The 16,832-nt window shown below is 36.7% G+C and overlaps 1 protein-coding gene across 1 annotated transcript in view; it reads left to right on the forward strand.

The window, feature by feature from the left end:
• The window catches only part of LOC150079395 (disintegrin and metalloproteinase domain-containing protein 11-like), a 445,660-nt gene that overhangs the window by 191,760 nt on the left and 237,068 nt on the right, over positions 1 to 16,832 (forward strand). The window contains exons 14-15 of the mRNA XM_090383050.1: positions 4,563 to 4,656; positions 8,084 to 8,135. Of these exons, the coding sequence (XP_090239176.1) occupies positions 4,563 to 4,656; positions 8,084 to 8,135 (146 nt within the window). The remainder of the gene's footprint in view (positions 1 to 4,562; positions 4,657 to 8,083; positions 8,136 to 16,832) is intronic.

The following is a 16,832-nucleotide window of genomic DNA, read 5'->3' on the forward strand; positions in this document are numbered from 1 at the left end:
ACTTAGCCTTTCTACTAGCCTCACAAAAAATTGAATCATGAGAGAAGGTGCAAGACCTCCCATATATTCTTAGTCAAAATATCCAGTAACAAGGATCAGAAGCCCATGAATTTCTGTCAGAAGGTCATCCCTCACTAGAAAAATCCTGAATATAAATCAGCTATGTCTGACTGGACAAACCATACAATCCCTTTTTTTCTCCCGCTGTATCCAGAACATGAGAATATTGAACAAACCCTACTCTTACATGCTAAATGCATTTTCATTTGCCTTAGCTTAGTAGTTTCTAAAAGGACTCATCATGTATTATATAGCGATGATTCAACATTCTCATTATATTATGACATAATATATGACATTATGACATAATGACATAAGCATTGGGAGATCAAAATTGAGAGTAGGAGTATGCTATAGGCCTAATGACTCTGATGAGTATAATAAGAAGCTGTACATGGAAATAGAGTGGGCCAGTAAATCAGAGTCTTATAATGGGGGATTTTAATTTCCCAGATATTGACTGAATTTGTGGGTTGGTCACACACACTAGCAAGGCTTTTGCGTATTTATTGGATGATTGTTTTCTACATCAGTATGTTCGGGAGGCAACTAGAGAGAGTAATACTCTTGATTTGATTATCAGTAGTGATTCTTCATGCATTAAGAATCTGCAGATAAAGGAACCACTAGGTGGTAGTGATCACAGTGTGCTGAAGTGGAATTTACTCAAAGAGATAACTACCATCAGGGGTAAAGGGAAGGTTTTTGCTTTCGTAAAGGCGACTACGATGGTCTGAGACAGTATTTAAATTCAATACAGTGGGACCAACTGATGTTACCAACAGCAAATTCAAAATGGGAAGCATTCAAAGAACTTATCTTGGAAGCTACTAGGCTTTTCATACCAACTAAGAAATATTGTTCAAGGTTTAGGCCTAAATGGATGTCAGATGAACTAATGAGACATATGGCAGAGAAGAAAAATGCATGGGATACATATAAGTTAACATGTGACACAGAAGTCTATGATACATATAAGTTGATCTGTAACCAAGTTACAAAGGAGGTTAGGCAGGCGAAAGCAGATTATGAGAAATCTTTGGCAAAGGATGCAAAGAGTTCTTTACTTATGTAAACTCTAGAAGGAAGGGGATGAATCAGATTGGTCCACTTGATATCGATGGTTCAACTGTTGATGATCCTGCTCAGGTAGCTAACAAACTAAATGAATATTTTGCCTCGACATTTACACATGAGGAGTTATTCAGCGAGGGGAATGCCAGAGGTGTATTTAAGTCTGGCAGTAAGCTAGATAATCTTGTAATAACTGAGAGTAAAGTGGAGGAGAAATTGTTGAAGATAAACACAAGAAAGGCTCCTGGGTTGGATGGGATATATCCAGTTATATTAAAGGCGGCAGCACAGGAAGTAAGCACACCCTTAGCCATAGTTATGAGAGTTTCCTTGGACTCAGGGGAGGTACCCATTGACTATAGATGTGCAAATGTGACCCCAATTCACAAAGGAGGATCAAAGGCTGACACAAGTAATTATAGACCTATGAATTTAATTTCTGTTCCCGAAAATTAATGGCGGCACTTGTTAAAGAAGCACTACAGGATGATCTAGACAAGACTTCAGTTATAGCTCGGACACAGCATGGTTTTGTTAAGGGGAAGTCTTGCCTGACCAATTTGATTGGATACTATGATGCAGTCACAAAAGAACTGGATGCAGGGAATAACTTTGATATTATATACTTGGATCTTAGAAAGGCTTTTGATACTGTTACACATGGAAGACTGCTGCACAAATTGGAGCAGTGTGGTATTGTAGGCAAATTGCTGCTATGGATAAAGGGGTGGTTGAGGGGGAGAAGACAGAGAGAGGTAATCAATGGACACTGCTCATCATGGACTAATGTTGTTAGTGGAGGCCCTCAGGGTTCAGTGTTAGGTCCATTATTGTTTTCTGTATTTATAAATAATATTGATGATGGTATATCTAGCTTAATTTCCAAGTTTGCAGACGATACAAAGGTTGGCAGGGTTGTTAAGGACACTACTGATGCTATGCTGCTGCAACAGGATCTGGAAAGATTGAGCAGATGGGCTGAGAGGTGGCAAATGAAGTTCAACATTGACAAATGTAAAGTACTATATATGGGAAACAGCAACCCCAGTGCAACGTATCAACTCTGTGGTAATACACTGACAGTGGTAGAGAATGAAAAGGACCTTGGGGGGGTAATTGTGCAGGCAGATACGAAGTTCTCTGAGCAGTGCAGATGGTCTGCAAGAGTAGCTCTTTGTGTCTTGTCAATGATATACAGGAATTTTTCTAGCAAGGATAAGGTGATTATTCCCTTGTATAAGGCAATGGTCAGGCCTTCCCTTGAGTACTGTATACAGGTCTGGAGGCCTCATTTCAAGAAGGATGTAGAGATGCTGGAACGAGTACAGAGAAGGGCAACAAGATTAGTGAATGGAACAAAGGGTTGCTCTTACGAAGAAAGGCTTAAGTTTTGCAAATTATAGTGTCTGGAGACTAGGCACCGGTGAAGTGATCTGATAGAGGTGTATAAAGCCTTGAATGGTTTGAGCATGCTCAATGCTGATGGGATTCTTCTTCTTGCTAAGAATAATCACTTGAGAGGGCATAAATTCAAATTGAAGAAAGGCAATGCGAAAATTTATTTCGCATTGTCTTTCGCATTATGAATCCAGAGCACGTAGGCCTGTTTTATTATTGAAGAAAGACAGATGTAGGATAAATGTGCGGAAATTTGACTTTAGCCAGTGGGTAGTTGGTTGGTGGAACAGACTTCCATCGCTTGTTGTGGAAGTTGATAGCCTAAATAAATTTAAGGCTCAGCTGGACAGGTATTTCAAACGAACGGAGGGGTGAAGTGGAAGTTTTTTTGTTTTTTTTTTGCCAATGCTGCATAAGCTTGATTTCTTGCATCATATGCCTCTACTAATGTTAATGCTATTATTCACTTAAAACTATATCAGTGCAATGTTCATTATGGTTAGCCACAGTGAAGGTTGAAACCATTGAAAACCTTTATACATTTAAGTAGTATTAAAGCAGCCACTCTGTTTTGAGTTTATCTTTGCTATATTACTTAAAAATTATCATGTTACCACTGATATACTGTTTCAGTTGGTAGATTTTGTATCATCTCCTTACTCAATGATTTTTATGTGTTTGGTCTGTTCAGAATCATTAAAGAAGATCTTTCTTGTTAGATATTGAATTTGTTCATCATTTCAGTATCTGACTGTAAAGTGTACATTGTGTGTTGACTGTATTCTTATCTTAACACATTTGATACATTTTTTTTCATCTAGCCGAATGAAAATTGCCCACTTCTAAAATATTCTCAAGTGATGTAAATGTCCAGTTTCGTAACATTTCACTGCAGTGATGGCAATTCCATTTCATGTCCAAAAATTACTTGATTCCTAAAAATAGTATGAATTTATTCAGGTATGATAAATAGTTAAAAGCTTGGTTGAATATTATAAGTTACACTAATTGCACGGTGTAAAACACTCCTGTGGTTTAAAAGTACATCTGAAGGGCTGATTATTATTTCAAGTTGCAAGTTTAATTCTTTTTTGATCAGGAGCTTTTTAATAAACATGTGGTGGTTTTTTTTTTTTTTTTTTACCAGGTTAAATTCTTTATTTTAATTGCTTTTGTGTAGCTCAGTTATAGCTGAACCACTGTATATTCTGGCATAAGTAGAACTTTGAAGCACTAATTGCGTAAAATTTTTAGGGTCAACTTATATGCCAAGTATATAATCCTAAACGAATTAAAGGGTGCATAGGATTAGAAAGATAGGAATTAATACCAACATATTTACAATTTGTTACATATTTTTTTACATAGCTTTGGAAATGCAGGAATTTGTTCATCTTATTCATTAGATGAAAATAGTTCATGGGATTCATTGGGAATTATGTTTTCCAGTTTAATTTTCAAGTTCTCAAACAGTAAACTTCAAGATTTCCAGTTTCTTGTAGTAAATGCACTTCCATATTTAGGAATTGTTTATAGAGAAACCAATTTGCAGTATAATACTAAGTTGGAATGGCTTGTTTATTTAATCAAAGCCTTCCGCATACAGATATAGTATCAATAAGAGCAATGTCATGTCAGCTATGCATCACCTATTCATGTAGGTTTTGGTAACCTTCTAAATAAGGGAGTACCTGCTTACCCCTTTCTTTACAGCATACACTGCAGTTTAATAAACTGTCAAAATGTAAACTTTTAAAAGAAACAATAGAAATAATTGAATTAAAAAGTATATAGTGGTTATTATGTATATTTTATTTTAATACACCATTATATGAGATGCGAAAACAACAAAAAATATAAAAAGGGGGAGTCAACTGATATGTTCAATGTATGATTAAGCATGAATTTTCAAGGTAAAAAATAGAAATTGAATTATATGCTGGAATATATGATAATTACTTTTAATTTGTGTCTCTTTTGCAAACCATTTAAAAATTATAATATATTATAATGAATTTTTCTGCCCCCAGGACTCTAACGTTTATGAACCACACCTTGTTGCTATTACAGTCACTCATATGTTAGGACATAATATTGGAATGAGCCATGATCATTATGATGGAAGTAAGTTGGTCTATTTGTTATATTTAAAATTTCTTAAATAAATTAGTTTAAAGATAAAGAAAACTTGTTTTGGATTTTGATTAAAAATAAAAATAAATTCTTCTGTATAAATTTTGCACTTTTTACCCAGTTTTGCATGCCTCAAAAATAACTAAATTATTTAGAGTGGGGTATATACTCATTAATTTAAATATAACTAGGAGGATTTTTGTGCTATCCCCATCTTTAACAATTAATCATAGAAATAAGTGACATTATGGGATAATAAATAATTTGTGAAATAAGTTTCACAATTTGGGAGATAAATGTTGCTTGAACAGCTTTTTTTTTTTTTTTTTAACATAAGCCTACTTCTGTTTCAACCTTGCAAAAAAAAAAAAAAGAAAGAAAGAAAGAAAAGGTCTAGTCTATAGTTATCCCATTTTTATTTAAATTTATTCCCTTTGTGTATATTAGCATTAGTAGAGGAATATGATGCAAGAAAGCAAGCTTATATAGCATCAGCCAAAAAAACCTTCATGTTTTACCCATCCATTCACTATGTATATATTAAGTGTAATAGCATCATTAATACACAGCCATTTCTGAATAAACAGAATATTTATAAGGCAGCATCGTTTTACGTTATATCTCATATTGTGAATACCTTCACAGCGGGCTGCCATGATATTGCACTACTTCAAATAAGTAACTTCACCTAAGGAGAAGACTAATGTTACTTATTCTCAGATAGGCACCACCACCAAGACTGCACCGTTTCAATCTATTTGGCTCTTCTTCGGTGGGTGAGTAGGTACCCAAGTGTTGCAATGATGGCAAAACAGTTATGAAGTATAACTCCACAATATGAGAGATGCCTGATGGTGTGTGATGTGTTTAGACTAAGATGTATTTTGGGCTAAAGCCTCGAGCTGCGATCAAATTTAGACTACGTATATACTAAGTCCATCCATTCACTCCAAAAGTTTGTCTTGTTCAACCTTGAATTTATTTTAGTTTATTTATTCATATTCTGCAACGACAGATGGAAGTTTGTTCCAGCAATCAACCACCCACTGGCTAAAGGCAAATTTCCCACATCTATTCTACAACTGTCTTTCCTCAATTTGAATTTATGCCTCCTCAGGTGTGGATTCTGAGCAAGAGGAAGAATCTCATCAGTGTTAAGCTTGCTCAAACCATTCAAGGCCTTATACACCTCAATCAGATCACCCTGCAGGTGCCTTGTCTCTAGACCCAAGAAGGGCTTAAGTTCTGCAATGTGCAGAACTTAAGCCTTTCTTGGTAACAGCGACCCTTTGTTCCACTCACTAATCTCGTTGCCCTTCTCTGTACTCATTCCAAAGCTCTACATCATTTCCTGAAATGAGGCGTCCAGACCTGTATGCAGTAATCAAGGTGTGGCCTGACCATTGCTTTATACAAGGGGATAATCACCTCCTTATCCCTGCTTGCAAAATTCCTACATATCATTGACAAGACCCCCATTAACTACTTTTACAGTCTTTTTGCACTGCTCAAAAACTTCATATCTGACTGCACAATTACTCCCAGGTCTATTTCATTCTCCACTACCCTGAGTGTAGTACCACACAGTTGGTATGTTACTCTGGGGTTACTGCTACCCATATGCAGCACTTTGCATTTGTCAATGTTAAACTTCAGTTGCCACTTCTCAGCCCATCTGCTCAACTTTTCCAGATCCTGTTGCAGTAGCATACTGTCCTTACTGTCATTAACAACCCTACTAGCCTTCATATCATCTGAAAACTTGGACATTAAGCCTGATTTACCTTTATCAATATCATTGATAAATACAGAAAACAGCAATGGGCCCAATACGAACACTTGGGGGACACCACTAATAACATTAGCCCACGAACAGCAGTGTCCATTGATTACCACTCTTTGTCTTCTCCTACTCAACCATCCCTTTATCCATAGCAGCAATTTGCCCTTAATGCCATACTGCTTCAACTTGTACAGTAGTCTTCCATGTGCAACAGTATAAAATGCTTTCCTGAAATCCAAGTATATATAAAAATTATTTTTTGCATCCAGTTGCTTTGTGACCAATGATACTATGATATGATACCATATCATAGTATCCAGTCAAATTGGTCAGACAAGACTTCCCATTAACAAACCCATTCTGTTTCTGAATTATAACTGCAGTTTTGTCTACATGATCCTGCAGTGCTTCTTTAATCCGCGACTTCATTATTTTCCCAGGAACAAAAGTTTAACTAGCAGACCTGTAATTACTTGTGTCGCATTTCAATCCCCCTTTGTGAACTGGGAATACATTTGCATACCTCCAGTCCAAATGGATCTCTCCTGAGTCTAAGGATGCCCTCATAATCATGGCTAAGGGCCTGCTTACTACCTTTGCTGCCATTTTTAATATTTTTGCTTAATGTCTTCAGTTGCTACATTGATAATCCCTTATAGTTATGAGGAAATCAATTGATGACTCAATGTCATTCTAGGCTTTCCTTCTATCAGTGGCAAAAGACCATACCACCACCACCATGGGGAGGTGGGGGGCAAAGAATCAAAGGGGCCTTATGACTAGTATTGTATGATTTTGAACAAGCACAGAGAGACACAAATCTCGTACAGTGGGGAGGAGGAGTAGAATTTGTAGTTTCACTATTGCCCTCTATATTAACACTATGGTGTTGAGTGAGGAGAGGAAGCTAGTAAGTCTCCTCTCCTCACCAGTGGCCTTGAGGTACCAATTGCTTTTCTTTTTACTTTGTGGTTGGTGTAATGTGTTATACAATGATTATTATATTCTGTTTTTAATTGTAAAAATTATAGTGTTATAATGTGTAGTGTTATCGTTAGCTTGGTATTACAGTAATTATCATATATATATATATATTATATAATATATTAAATTATTAATTACATTTAATATAATATATATATATATTAAATGTAATAAAATCAAAGTTTCAGTTGAAGAATAAAAATAAGCAAGGTGTGACAGATGTACCAAAATGTGCAAAGCAGCAGTAAAGGATGCAAAAGTATAGATAAGTCTGTTAAAGTTTGCACAGATGGAGATGAAAAGTTATGATGAACCTTTAGGATATTAGCATTCTTTGGCTTTTACAAATCTACAGTACTTCTTTTTTCTACTATTCTTACTTTTCTAGTCCTTGGCACTTTGTGTACTTTTCACCTCCATCTGTGTAAACTTTATCAGACTTATCTATTCTTAAACACACACACATATATATATATATAAGATAATTACTGTAATACTGTATATATGTATATATATATATATATATATATCTTTTTCTGTATTTGTTAAATACTGAGTTACTTGATTAATATTACTGAAAAAGAAATGCAAATCATTATTTAAAAACTGTGAATTTATAAGAAACGTGTTTTTTTTTTACTTAAATTTTAGCAGACTGCAAATGTGAGGACTGGTGGGGTTGTATCATGGCACAATCTATCTTGTGAGTATCTCTCTGTCTCTCTCTCTCTCTCATTATACCTTCATAAATATATTGTATGGATGCATATTCTCTATACATTGAAGTTAGGGTTACCAAGAGTTGTGTGCTGGAACCAGCTCGCACAAGTCAATTGTTAAATTTTCAAGAATTTTGTGAACCGGTTGTTAAACTGACAATTTCTATAAACTGTATAGCAGCACACTTCAGTCCACAATGGCTAGCAGCAGTTGGGCAATAAGCTTGTATGTGGTGACACGGAAAATTCAGCCATTGCACACTTATTTTGGCATCTTTTGTGCTTCCTTTTCCCCCGCCTCTTCCCTATGTCGCAGCCTGTGTAGGGATTATCTCCGCTAGCAATTTTACAGGAATATCATTTCCAACAAACATCCACTTAATTTTGCCTTTTTTGGCTGCCTCTTCATAAGGTGATGACATTCCCGTGCTCGACGTCTTTCAATGGTTTTGCGTTTCTAGAATTGTCGTGATAGATCATCACATATCGGATATAATGACGATAAATTTATTGGGAAAAGAGTTAGCACATTGGGATACAACTCCATGTGTCAAATCATGGTAGAATCTTTGAGCTCTTATATCCATAGACTGGCTATGGATACAAGAGCTCAAAAAAAGTCAACAAAATATAAGCCATTTAGATATAATGCATGGGATCAATGGAATAAATAGATGATAGAGGGGAACAATGATACGACACCTATCATTTATTGTTTGAGAGTGACAATGATACTAGTGAAGAGAATGATGATCAAATCAGTAATGAATCTGAAGTTGAATAATACTAAAATAATAAGAGTAATAATCCTATGCCTTTCTTTATTGGTTTTTGGGTTTTATTTTTATTGAATTTTAAATTTCCATTGTATTAACAATAAATTTTTTTTAAGTTTTTTTTTCTTAAATTTACCATTACAAAATTAGGGTGCATCTTTTACGCCGCAGCATCTTATAAGCCTACAATATGTAAGTTGAGGACTGCCATGTCCTTATTTGTAATTAGCCATCAGTAGAATTTGAACTGCCTCTGGCAGTGCCATGGTATTAATAATCAACCAAAATGAATTTCAGTATCCACCAGTTTCTTCAACAATCAATGTTTTTAAATAAATAACACTGAAAGGCTGTTCTGTTATTTGTTTAAAATATAGAATACTGCTATGACAGTCTGTTTCAATATTTATTTCTGTTTTTCTCACAGATGTCAGTAGGTCTCAGTTAGTAAATATACGATTACCCAGTATTAGTATTAGTAAAGTCATGCAAGGAATCAAGCAAGCTTATACAACATCAGCCACAAAAAAAAAAAAAATAATAATAATAAATAAAAATTATTTGGGTAGAACCCAGGGGTTTTCACATATGAACCCACTTTGTTTACCTCTCCTTTGAATAATTTGTTCAATCCCCCTTTAAATTTATTCAAACTTCCCACTTTCACAACACTAGGCAAAAGTTTATTCCAGTGATAAGTTATTCTCAGGTTGAAAGAAAATTTCTGCAGATCCCTTGCAACCATCCTTTTTCAATTTAAATTTATGTCCCCTTCTTCTGTGTGTTGTCTGTGAAAGAGTAAAGTTACTATCAGCTTTTCATTTACTTAAACTCATTCAAGACCTTAAACAGTTCAATCAGGTCTCATAGATGCCTAGTTATCAGATGCTGCAGTTTACAGAACTCAAATGTTTCTTCATAAGAATATCCTTTTGTGACTCCTGACTAATCTCATTGCTTCACTTTGTATCCATATCAACAAATCTACATTCTTCCTTAAAGGGGGCTTCAAAATCTGTGTACAGTATTTAAGATGCAACCTAACCATTGCCTTCTACAGTGGATTAATCACCTTTTTGTCCCTGCTGGAAAAATCCTTGTATATCATTAGCAGAACACTGTAGGCTTTCCTAGCACTGCACTGCTTAGAAAACACCATGCCATAATGTACAATTACTCCTAGACCTTTTTACTGCACTACCTTGATTTTGATATTACCCAGATGGTATGCTACCCAAATCAATGTTAAACCTCAGTTTCCATTTTTCAGCCCATCTGCTTAATTTATCCATGCCTTGTTGAAGTAAAATTACTGTGAAATTTGTAAAATTACAAATCTGATTACTGTCATTAACCACTCTACTCACCTTTGCATCATCAGCAAACTTAGACATTAAACTTGATATGCCTACATCAATATTAATATTAAACAAATTATCTATGCTTTATGGCTGGGATCAATCTGGTCAAGAAAGGGACACTTTTAGATTTCATTTCTAGGGTTGACAGTGTGAAAAGAGGAGCCAGTGTGTCTTAAAAAGCTAATGTGGTGATTATAATAACTGGACTTGGACTAAAAGAAAAGTTAAAATTCATAATTTAGCAGATTATGGTTGATATAGTAGCAGACAGGTTGAATCTAGTTCACATGTTACATTTGTATGTTCAAAATTATTGTGATTTCAGATTAATTCATATATGATTGTAGAGGATATTACAGTGGATAATGTTTGTAAGTTAAAATTACATAAAGATTATTTTAAGGGATTTGTTAATTTGCTGATAAAGTTTTTAAGAGGAGGAAGTCTGTTTGTAATGGATGAAGAGTGTGAGATACAGTGTATACATGTGTCCACTTTATTAGGTAAACCTACCCTTTTTTGTGAAATGGAATTTTTTTCTTCGGTAACAGCATCATGTGTTTGTACCATGCAATATAAAGCATCTGGATGGATATCTAAGGGGTGTACGTGCACATGCATGCACACGCAGTTCATTGCAAGAATAAGCAAGATTTAAGTGAATTTTAATATGGAATGGTAGTCAGTGCCAGATGCACTGGTATGAGTACCTCAGAAACTGCAGTGCTGTTAGGTTTTCATGTATGACTGTGTCTAGGATTTTTAAATTGATCCAATAACCAAATAACATCCTGCGAAAGGTGACCCTACAGTCAGAAACAGCTTACTGATATGAGAGGCTGCAACATGTGCAGAGTAACAAAAGACTACAGTCAATCAGATAACATCCCAGTACAACAGTGATATCCAAAAGGGCATTTCAGAACATGCACCTTGTGCATTGTCACAGATGAGGTATCAGAGTCAATGACCAAACTTGGTTCCACTCCTGTAAGAAAAAAAAAACAAGTTACAGTGGGATAAGTAACACTAAAACTGGATTGTGAATACAGAAGTCGTATATGTATTTCATATGGTGGCATATCTAAAAATTTCATATACATGTATAATCCTCACCACAATTCCAACTTTTATATTCTCTATATCAGTGCATCATGAATAGTCAAGTTTAATGGTACAAACGTAATCTCCAAAAAACTTCCTAATTCACTTTACAAAAATGTGCCCAATTTTAATCTTGGTGATATTTCCATATGCACTCCACTTAGTCTTCAATTACTTTTTTTCTGACAAAATCTGTTATTGGTTGCCTCAACTAGTACTCATTTCTGGGTCTGTGACAGTTGGTGAGCTGGCTGATTGACAGCATTATCCATCTCATTTCTTATGAAATTTTGAAGGCATTAGGAGTTAATAAGTTGGAAGGGCAATGATACATGGTGTCATCAGTAAAGAATGATTAAGGAAAGAAAACACTATTGTACCACTTGATTTTTGGATTTAGATATATATTGGATGAAGATGGCCCATCATATTGGTCACTCCTTTTTCTCTATTTCAGTCTTCAATCTTTTAACAGTGGAAACCAAAACACCTGTTAAATTTGCAGCTGGAGCAATTGTTTGATTTACTTGGATGATTTTCGTGTACAGAATGTGTTCTAGACAATAACTGTGGTAAAACCAATCTCTGCCAAGAAATATACAGATGTTGCAATTTACAACCATATTTATATTTGCAAACTCCTGCTTAGTTTCAAATTTGTTTAACCTCTGCAGTATAAACATTTAATTTATTTAAAAGTTTTCTAAAAAGTAAGTTATTACACAAGGGAATGACAGCCCGTTCACCCCAGATATAGTGTTTTGATAATCAGGATGTTCATTACATAAAGCCAGGGTTATCAAAATAACAAGTCTAGAATAAATTCTCAAAATGGTGTGATAATAAGTTGTTACACACACCTAGTGGTTATTATATCTCTAAGGCTTACAATTTTTTTTGGACATTATGCCCTAGGTCTTTTCACTTTTTAATTCAAACTTATAACATTTTTATTTCAGTATATTCTTTCAACTGTTTTTATTTTTTCAGCATTTATTGTTTAATCTTCCTGTTTTTTTTTTTTCATCTCAAACTATATCTACTTTAAATCATTATTCTGATTCTGTTCAAGGTTAGCAACTTTAGAATATGTATACATAATCTATCCATAACCAAAGATAACCTGACACACATAGATAGTTGAAAATATGGTTTTTATTTCAAAAACTTAATATGCATTTGGTTTGGTTTTATTGGCAAATTAACAACAAAGGCTATATTGTGCTAAAAACTATGTCATACAGAAGGACAGTTAATATTTCAGTAAGGTAAGCCAATTAGGTCACTACATCAGAACATATAACAAAAAAATATATGTAAAAAAAGATGTAAAAGGTAAATATTAAATAAGAGTAAAAAGGTTTAATGATTTTAGAAAACTAAAAATGGCTAACACATGATCATTGTTGGATAAAATCTGACCGAGTGGCTTAGTTAGATCAGTAAAAGCAGTAAAAAATATAAAACACTAGTGTCTATAACGTGGACACAGATAAGATAAAATATATCATATGGCTAAAAAGGTTTATGTTCCACCATGGTTTTGGAAATGGTGGAAGCTGAGTCGATGTCTTTGGAATTGCAATTGCTGCCGCTTGGACAAAAAAAGAGGCAACTTATGTACTGGCAATCTTCATTGACTTCAAAGGAGCTTTTGACACAGTGTGGTGGCCAGGCGTTCTTCAGAGGGCCAGAGTCTCTAACTGTACCTGGAATTTCTACTACTGCCTCATAAGCTACTTCTCTAACCGCAAGGTCAGCATCAAAACAAAATATCACTGCATCACCCGACATCTAACCCGAGGCTGTCCCCAGGGCTCCATCCTGGGGCCAGCTGTCTGGAATATGATACTCGACAACTGGCTCCTGAGGGATTATCCACACACTACTCAACTTTCTTACGCCGACGACATGGTTATTATCATTGAGGGCCCCACCCGCACCACCATAGAAACCCAGGCTACGGTTGTTCTCTCTGCTCTGTCCGTATGGGCCACAGAAAATAAACTCTCAGTCTCCACTGAGAAGAGCAAAACCCTCCTATTAAAAGGCAAACTGAACTTCTCCAGACCTCCTACCATACGTTTTAATAGCCGCCCACTGAAAAACTACCGATCGGTGAAGTACCTAGGAGTAATTTTGGACGACAGGAGAACTTTCATCCCCCATATCCAAGCTATCAAAGAAAAGATAAAAAATTACATCACTATGTTAGCATGCTTTATCCGCAAGGACTGGGTCTTAAAGGACCAATTCAACGCCTTTTATACTCAGCAGTATTTATACCAATTGTCACATATGGAGCTGCAGTATGGTACCACCGAATGACTTTAGTGCATGTTCAACGTAAAATTCAGCAAATTCAATGACTTATGCTACTACAAACGACCCGTGCATGTAGAACGACGTCAACTGCCGCCCTACACCTACTAACAGGCCGCCTCCCCTTGGACCTCCATGTTGCTTTTATCGGACTCTCTCATGCCATTAAGAAGAATAAGGAAGCTGAATTCCTCACTATTCAAACCCATACCGACATCAAACAGGAACATAAACGTGTGTGGCTAGAATTGATAAACGTATGGCAAACCCGCTGGAATAACTCCACAACTGGTGCAACTACTAAACTTTTCCTTCCTGAGGTAACCTACATCAATAAACAAAGTTCCACTTGGTTCTTCCCTAACGTCTATGCTTCCTTCCTATTAACTGGCCACGGGTCCTTCAAGAGATGCCTTTTAGAGTTCGGCCTAGTCGCGGATGCCCTCTGTACCTGCAGAGAACCTGAAGACTGGGATCACGTGATGCACTCGTGCAACGTATACTTATATCTAAGAATCCAACTACTCCTAAACCTCCACACTACATCACTTCGGCCAGAAACCAAGTTATTGGAATCTAATGATGCCTTCCGTGCACTGACCAGTTATGCCAACGAGGTCTTTCGTCATTGCTGGCATCACCTGCAACTCCCGAACACTACTCCTGGATAACCTCCTCTAGACAGCAACTGATACCCAGCACCGGAAACTTCCAGACATGAAACTGCAAATGGCGGCCAGCCCTGTCGACGCCGCTCCGTGATTCTCCATTGTGACGATCCTGGACTCTTTAATTTGAACTTTACCTATTCTCTTCTTCCTACCCACAGTCCTTCTCCAGGACTCCCACAACTGCACCTAGCACTCTTCCTGCTCCTTTTCGCCTGGGAGGATGCCTACACTCTGTTATCCTTGCTATCTTGCCTGTCTTCCACTTTCCTGTCTCTTCTCTGCTCTTTCCTTGGTCCTCCCCACTCTCACTCCTGCAGGAGTGTGGACGACCCACCAGATGTCTTTTACTCCCTGGTTCGGCTCCTCGTGCCAGTGGACGGATGCTGGGAGGCTCCTTTCTGGTGATCGCACCTCCCAGTAACGAAGAGGCCAGTCAAACAACACAAACAACACCTACTCACACATAACCCACACTGACTGCCTTTGCTATGTTAACAGAGTATTTATTGCGGATTTGTGGGAAACCACGGGAACCGCATAACAAAAAACACTATGTCCACTAATACTTTCTGTGATGTGCTTGCAGCAGCGGTTGCAATTCTGAAGACATTAATAATTGGCTCCTTGCTGACTATGGTTGCATTAAACAATGCCAGATGTTTGAAGGCATTCCATTGAAGATGAGCAATGACAACTTCCTCTCTCCAGTTCCTGTGCAGACTAGGCTGCTAGTTAATTACATGATTTATCTGATACAGCTTGTTTGTAACCTGCCCATTCCAAGATTGTTACCACTGGGAGAGTAATCTGTTGTGAATTACTTGCATGTAGTCTGTATACGGGACTAATAGGTTGTGGTTATTCTGGGGTTGTGGACTGCAGCATCAGCAGGTCCGTTACCCTTGATCTCAGTATGGCTTGGAAACTACCTGAAATGGATGTCGAATGAACATTCAGAAAGAGAATGTGACATCTGCTGGACCCAGGTCAGGAAAGGATGAAATTGTTTCATCTCTAATAAAGCCTGTAGTATACTTAAAGAGTGAGTATTTAAAATAAATAAATGCAGAAGACATAATACTTTAAGAGTTTGGTATCTATATATGATATTGGTGTTTAGATACACCATAGATAACTCTTAAGAAACTACAAAGTAGTTGTTGGCGGCATCATTTGCTCTTTCTCATATTGTGCTCTGCCTTCACGACGAGTTGCCATGATATTGCACTACCTCGAATAAGTAACACTTCACTGATAGAGAAGACTATTGTTACTTATTCTCAGTTGAGTACCACCACCCAGACAGCACTGTTTCATGGCTATTGGCCAATCATCAGTGGGTGGGCAGGTACGCTGGTGTTGCAGACATGACGACCCAGTTGTGAGGTTAATCACACAATATGAGAGATGCAAATAGGTGTAGATGTCAATATTTAAAATAAATAAATGCACAAGGCATAATACTTTAAGAGTTTGGTATCTATATATGATATCGGTGTTTAGATACACCATAGATAACTCTTAAGAAACTACAAAGTAGTTGTTGGCGGCATCATTTGCTCTTTCTCATATTGTGCTCTGCCTTCACAACGAGTTGCCATGATATTGCACTACCTCGAATAAGTAACGCTTCACTGATAGAGAAGACTATTGTTACTTATTCTCAGTTGAGTACCACCACCCAGACAGCACTGTTTCATGGCTATTGGCCAATCATCAGTGGGTGGGCAGGTACCCTGGTATTGCAGACATGACGACCCAGTTGTGAAGTTAATCACACAATATGGGAGATGCCAATAGGTGTAGATGTCAATATTTAAAATAAATAAATGCACAAGGCATAATACTTTAAGAGTTTGGTATCTATATATGATATCGGTGTTTCTTAAGAGTTATCTATGGTGTATCTAAACACCGATATCATATATTAAAGAGTGAGTATATGTCATACACCTTTGGTAATTGTGGGTTTTAATGTGGCCCAAGGTTAATTCCATAGCACACACTTCTGCTGAGTATATGCTACATTCATCAGGAATTTTCTCAGATATAGTGTTATTGGGAAGATGGCAGCAGGGCATAAGGGCACCAGCGTCTGGGGGTGCTGAAATTCAAAATTTTTATTATAATAATATTTAATAAAAGTATCTCAAGGATGCCAAATACATTTCTGTCTAGGGGCACCAAAAACCCTAGGCCACGACAGATGACTCTGACCTTGAGTCATCAGTGAAGACAGCCAAGAAGGCCGAGAATTCAGCACAGTGTGCAGCATAGAGTTGTTGGCAGACAGAATTTGGAGTGGTGGCCTTCCTCCACATTTTAATGGAAAAATTGCATAGGGGATAGTGGGCATGCCAGAGTGGAAGTAGTCGCCTTGGTGACTGGGCAACACTATCTACCATGATGTTAAGCTCTCTGAGCAGCTCTTTGACATGAATACGATT

Source organism: Mastigoproctus giganteus, chromosome 10, assembly GCF_048544385.1.
Source record: "Mastigoproctus giganteus isolate SK-2022 chromosome 10, ASM4854438v1, whole genome shotgun sequence".
Lineage (NCBI taxonomy): Eukaryota > Metazoa > Arthropoda > Arachnida > Uropygi > Thelyphonidae > Mastigoproctus > Mastigoproctus giganteus.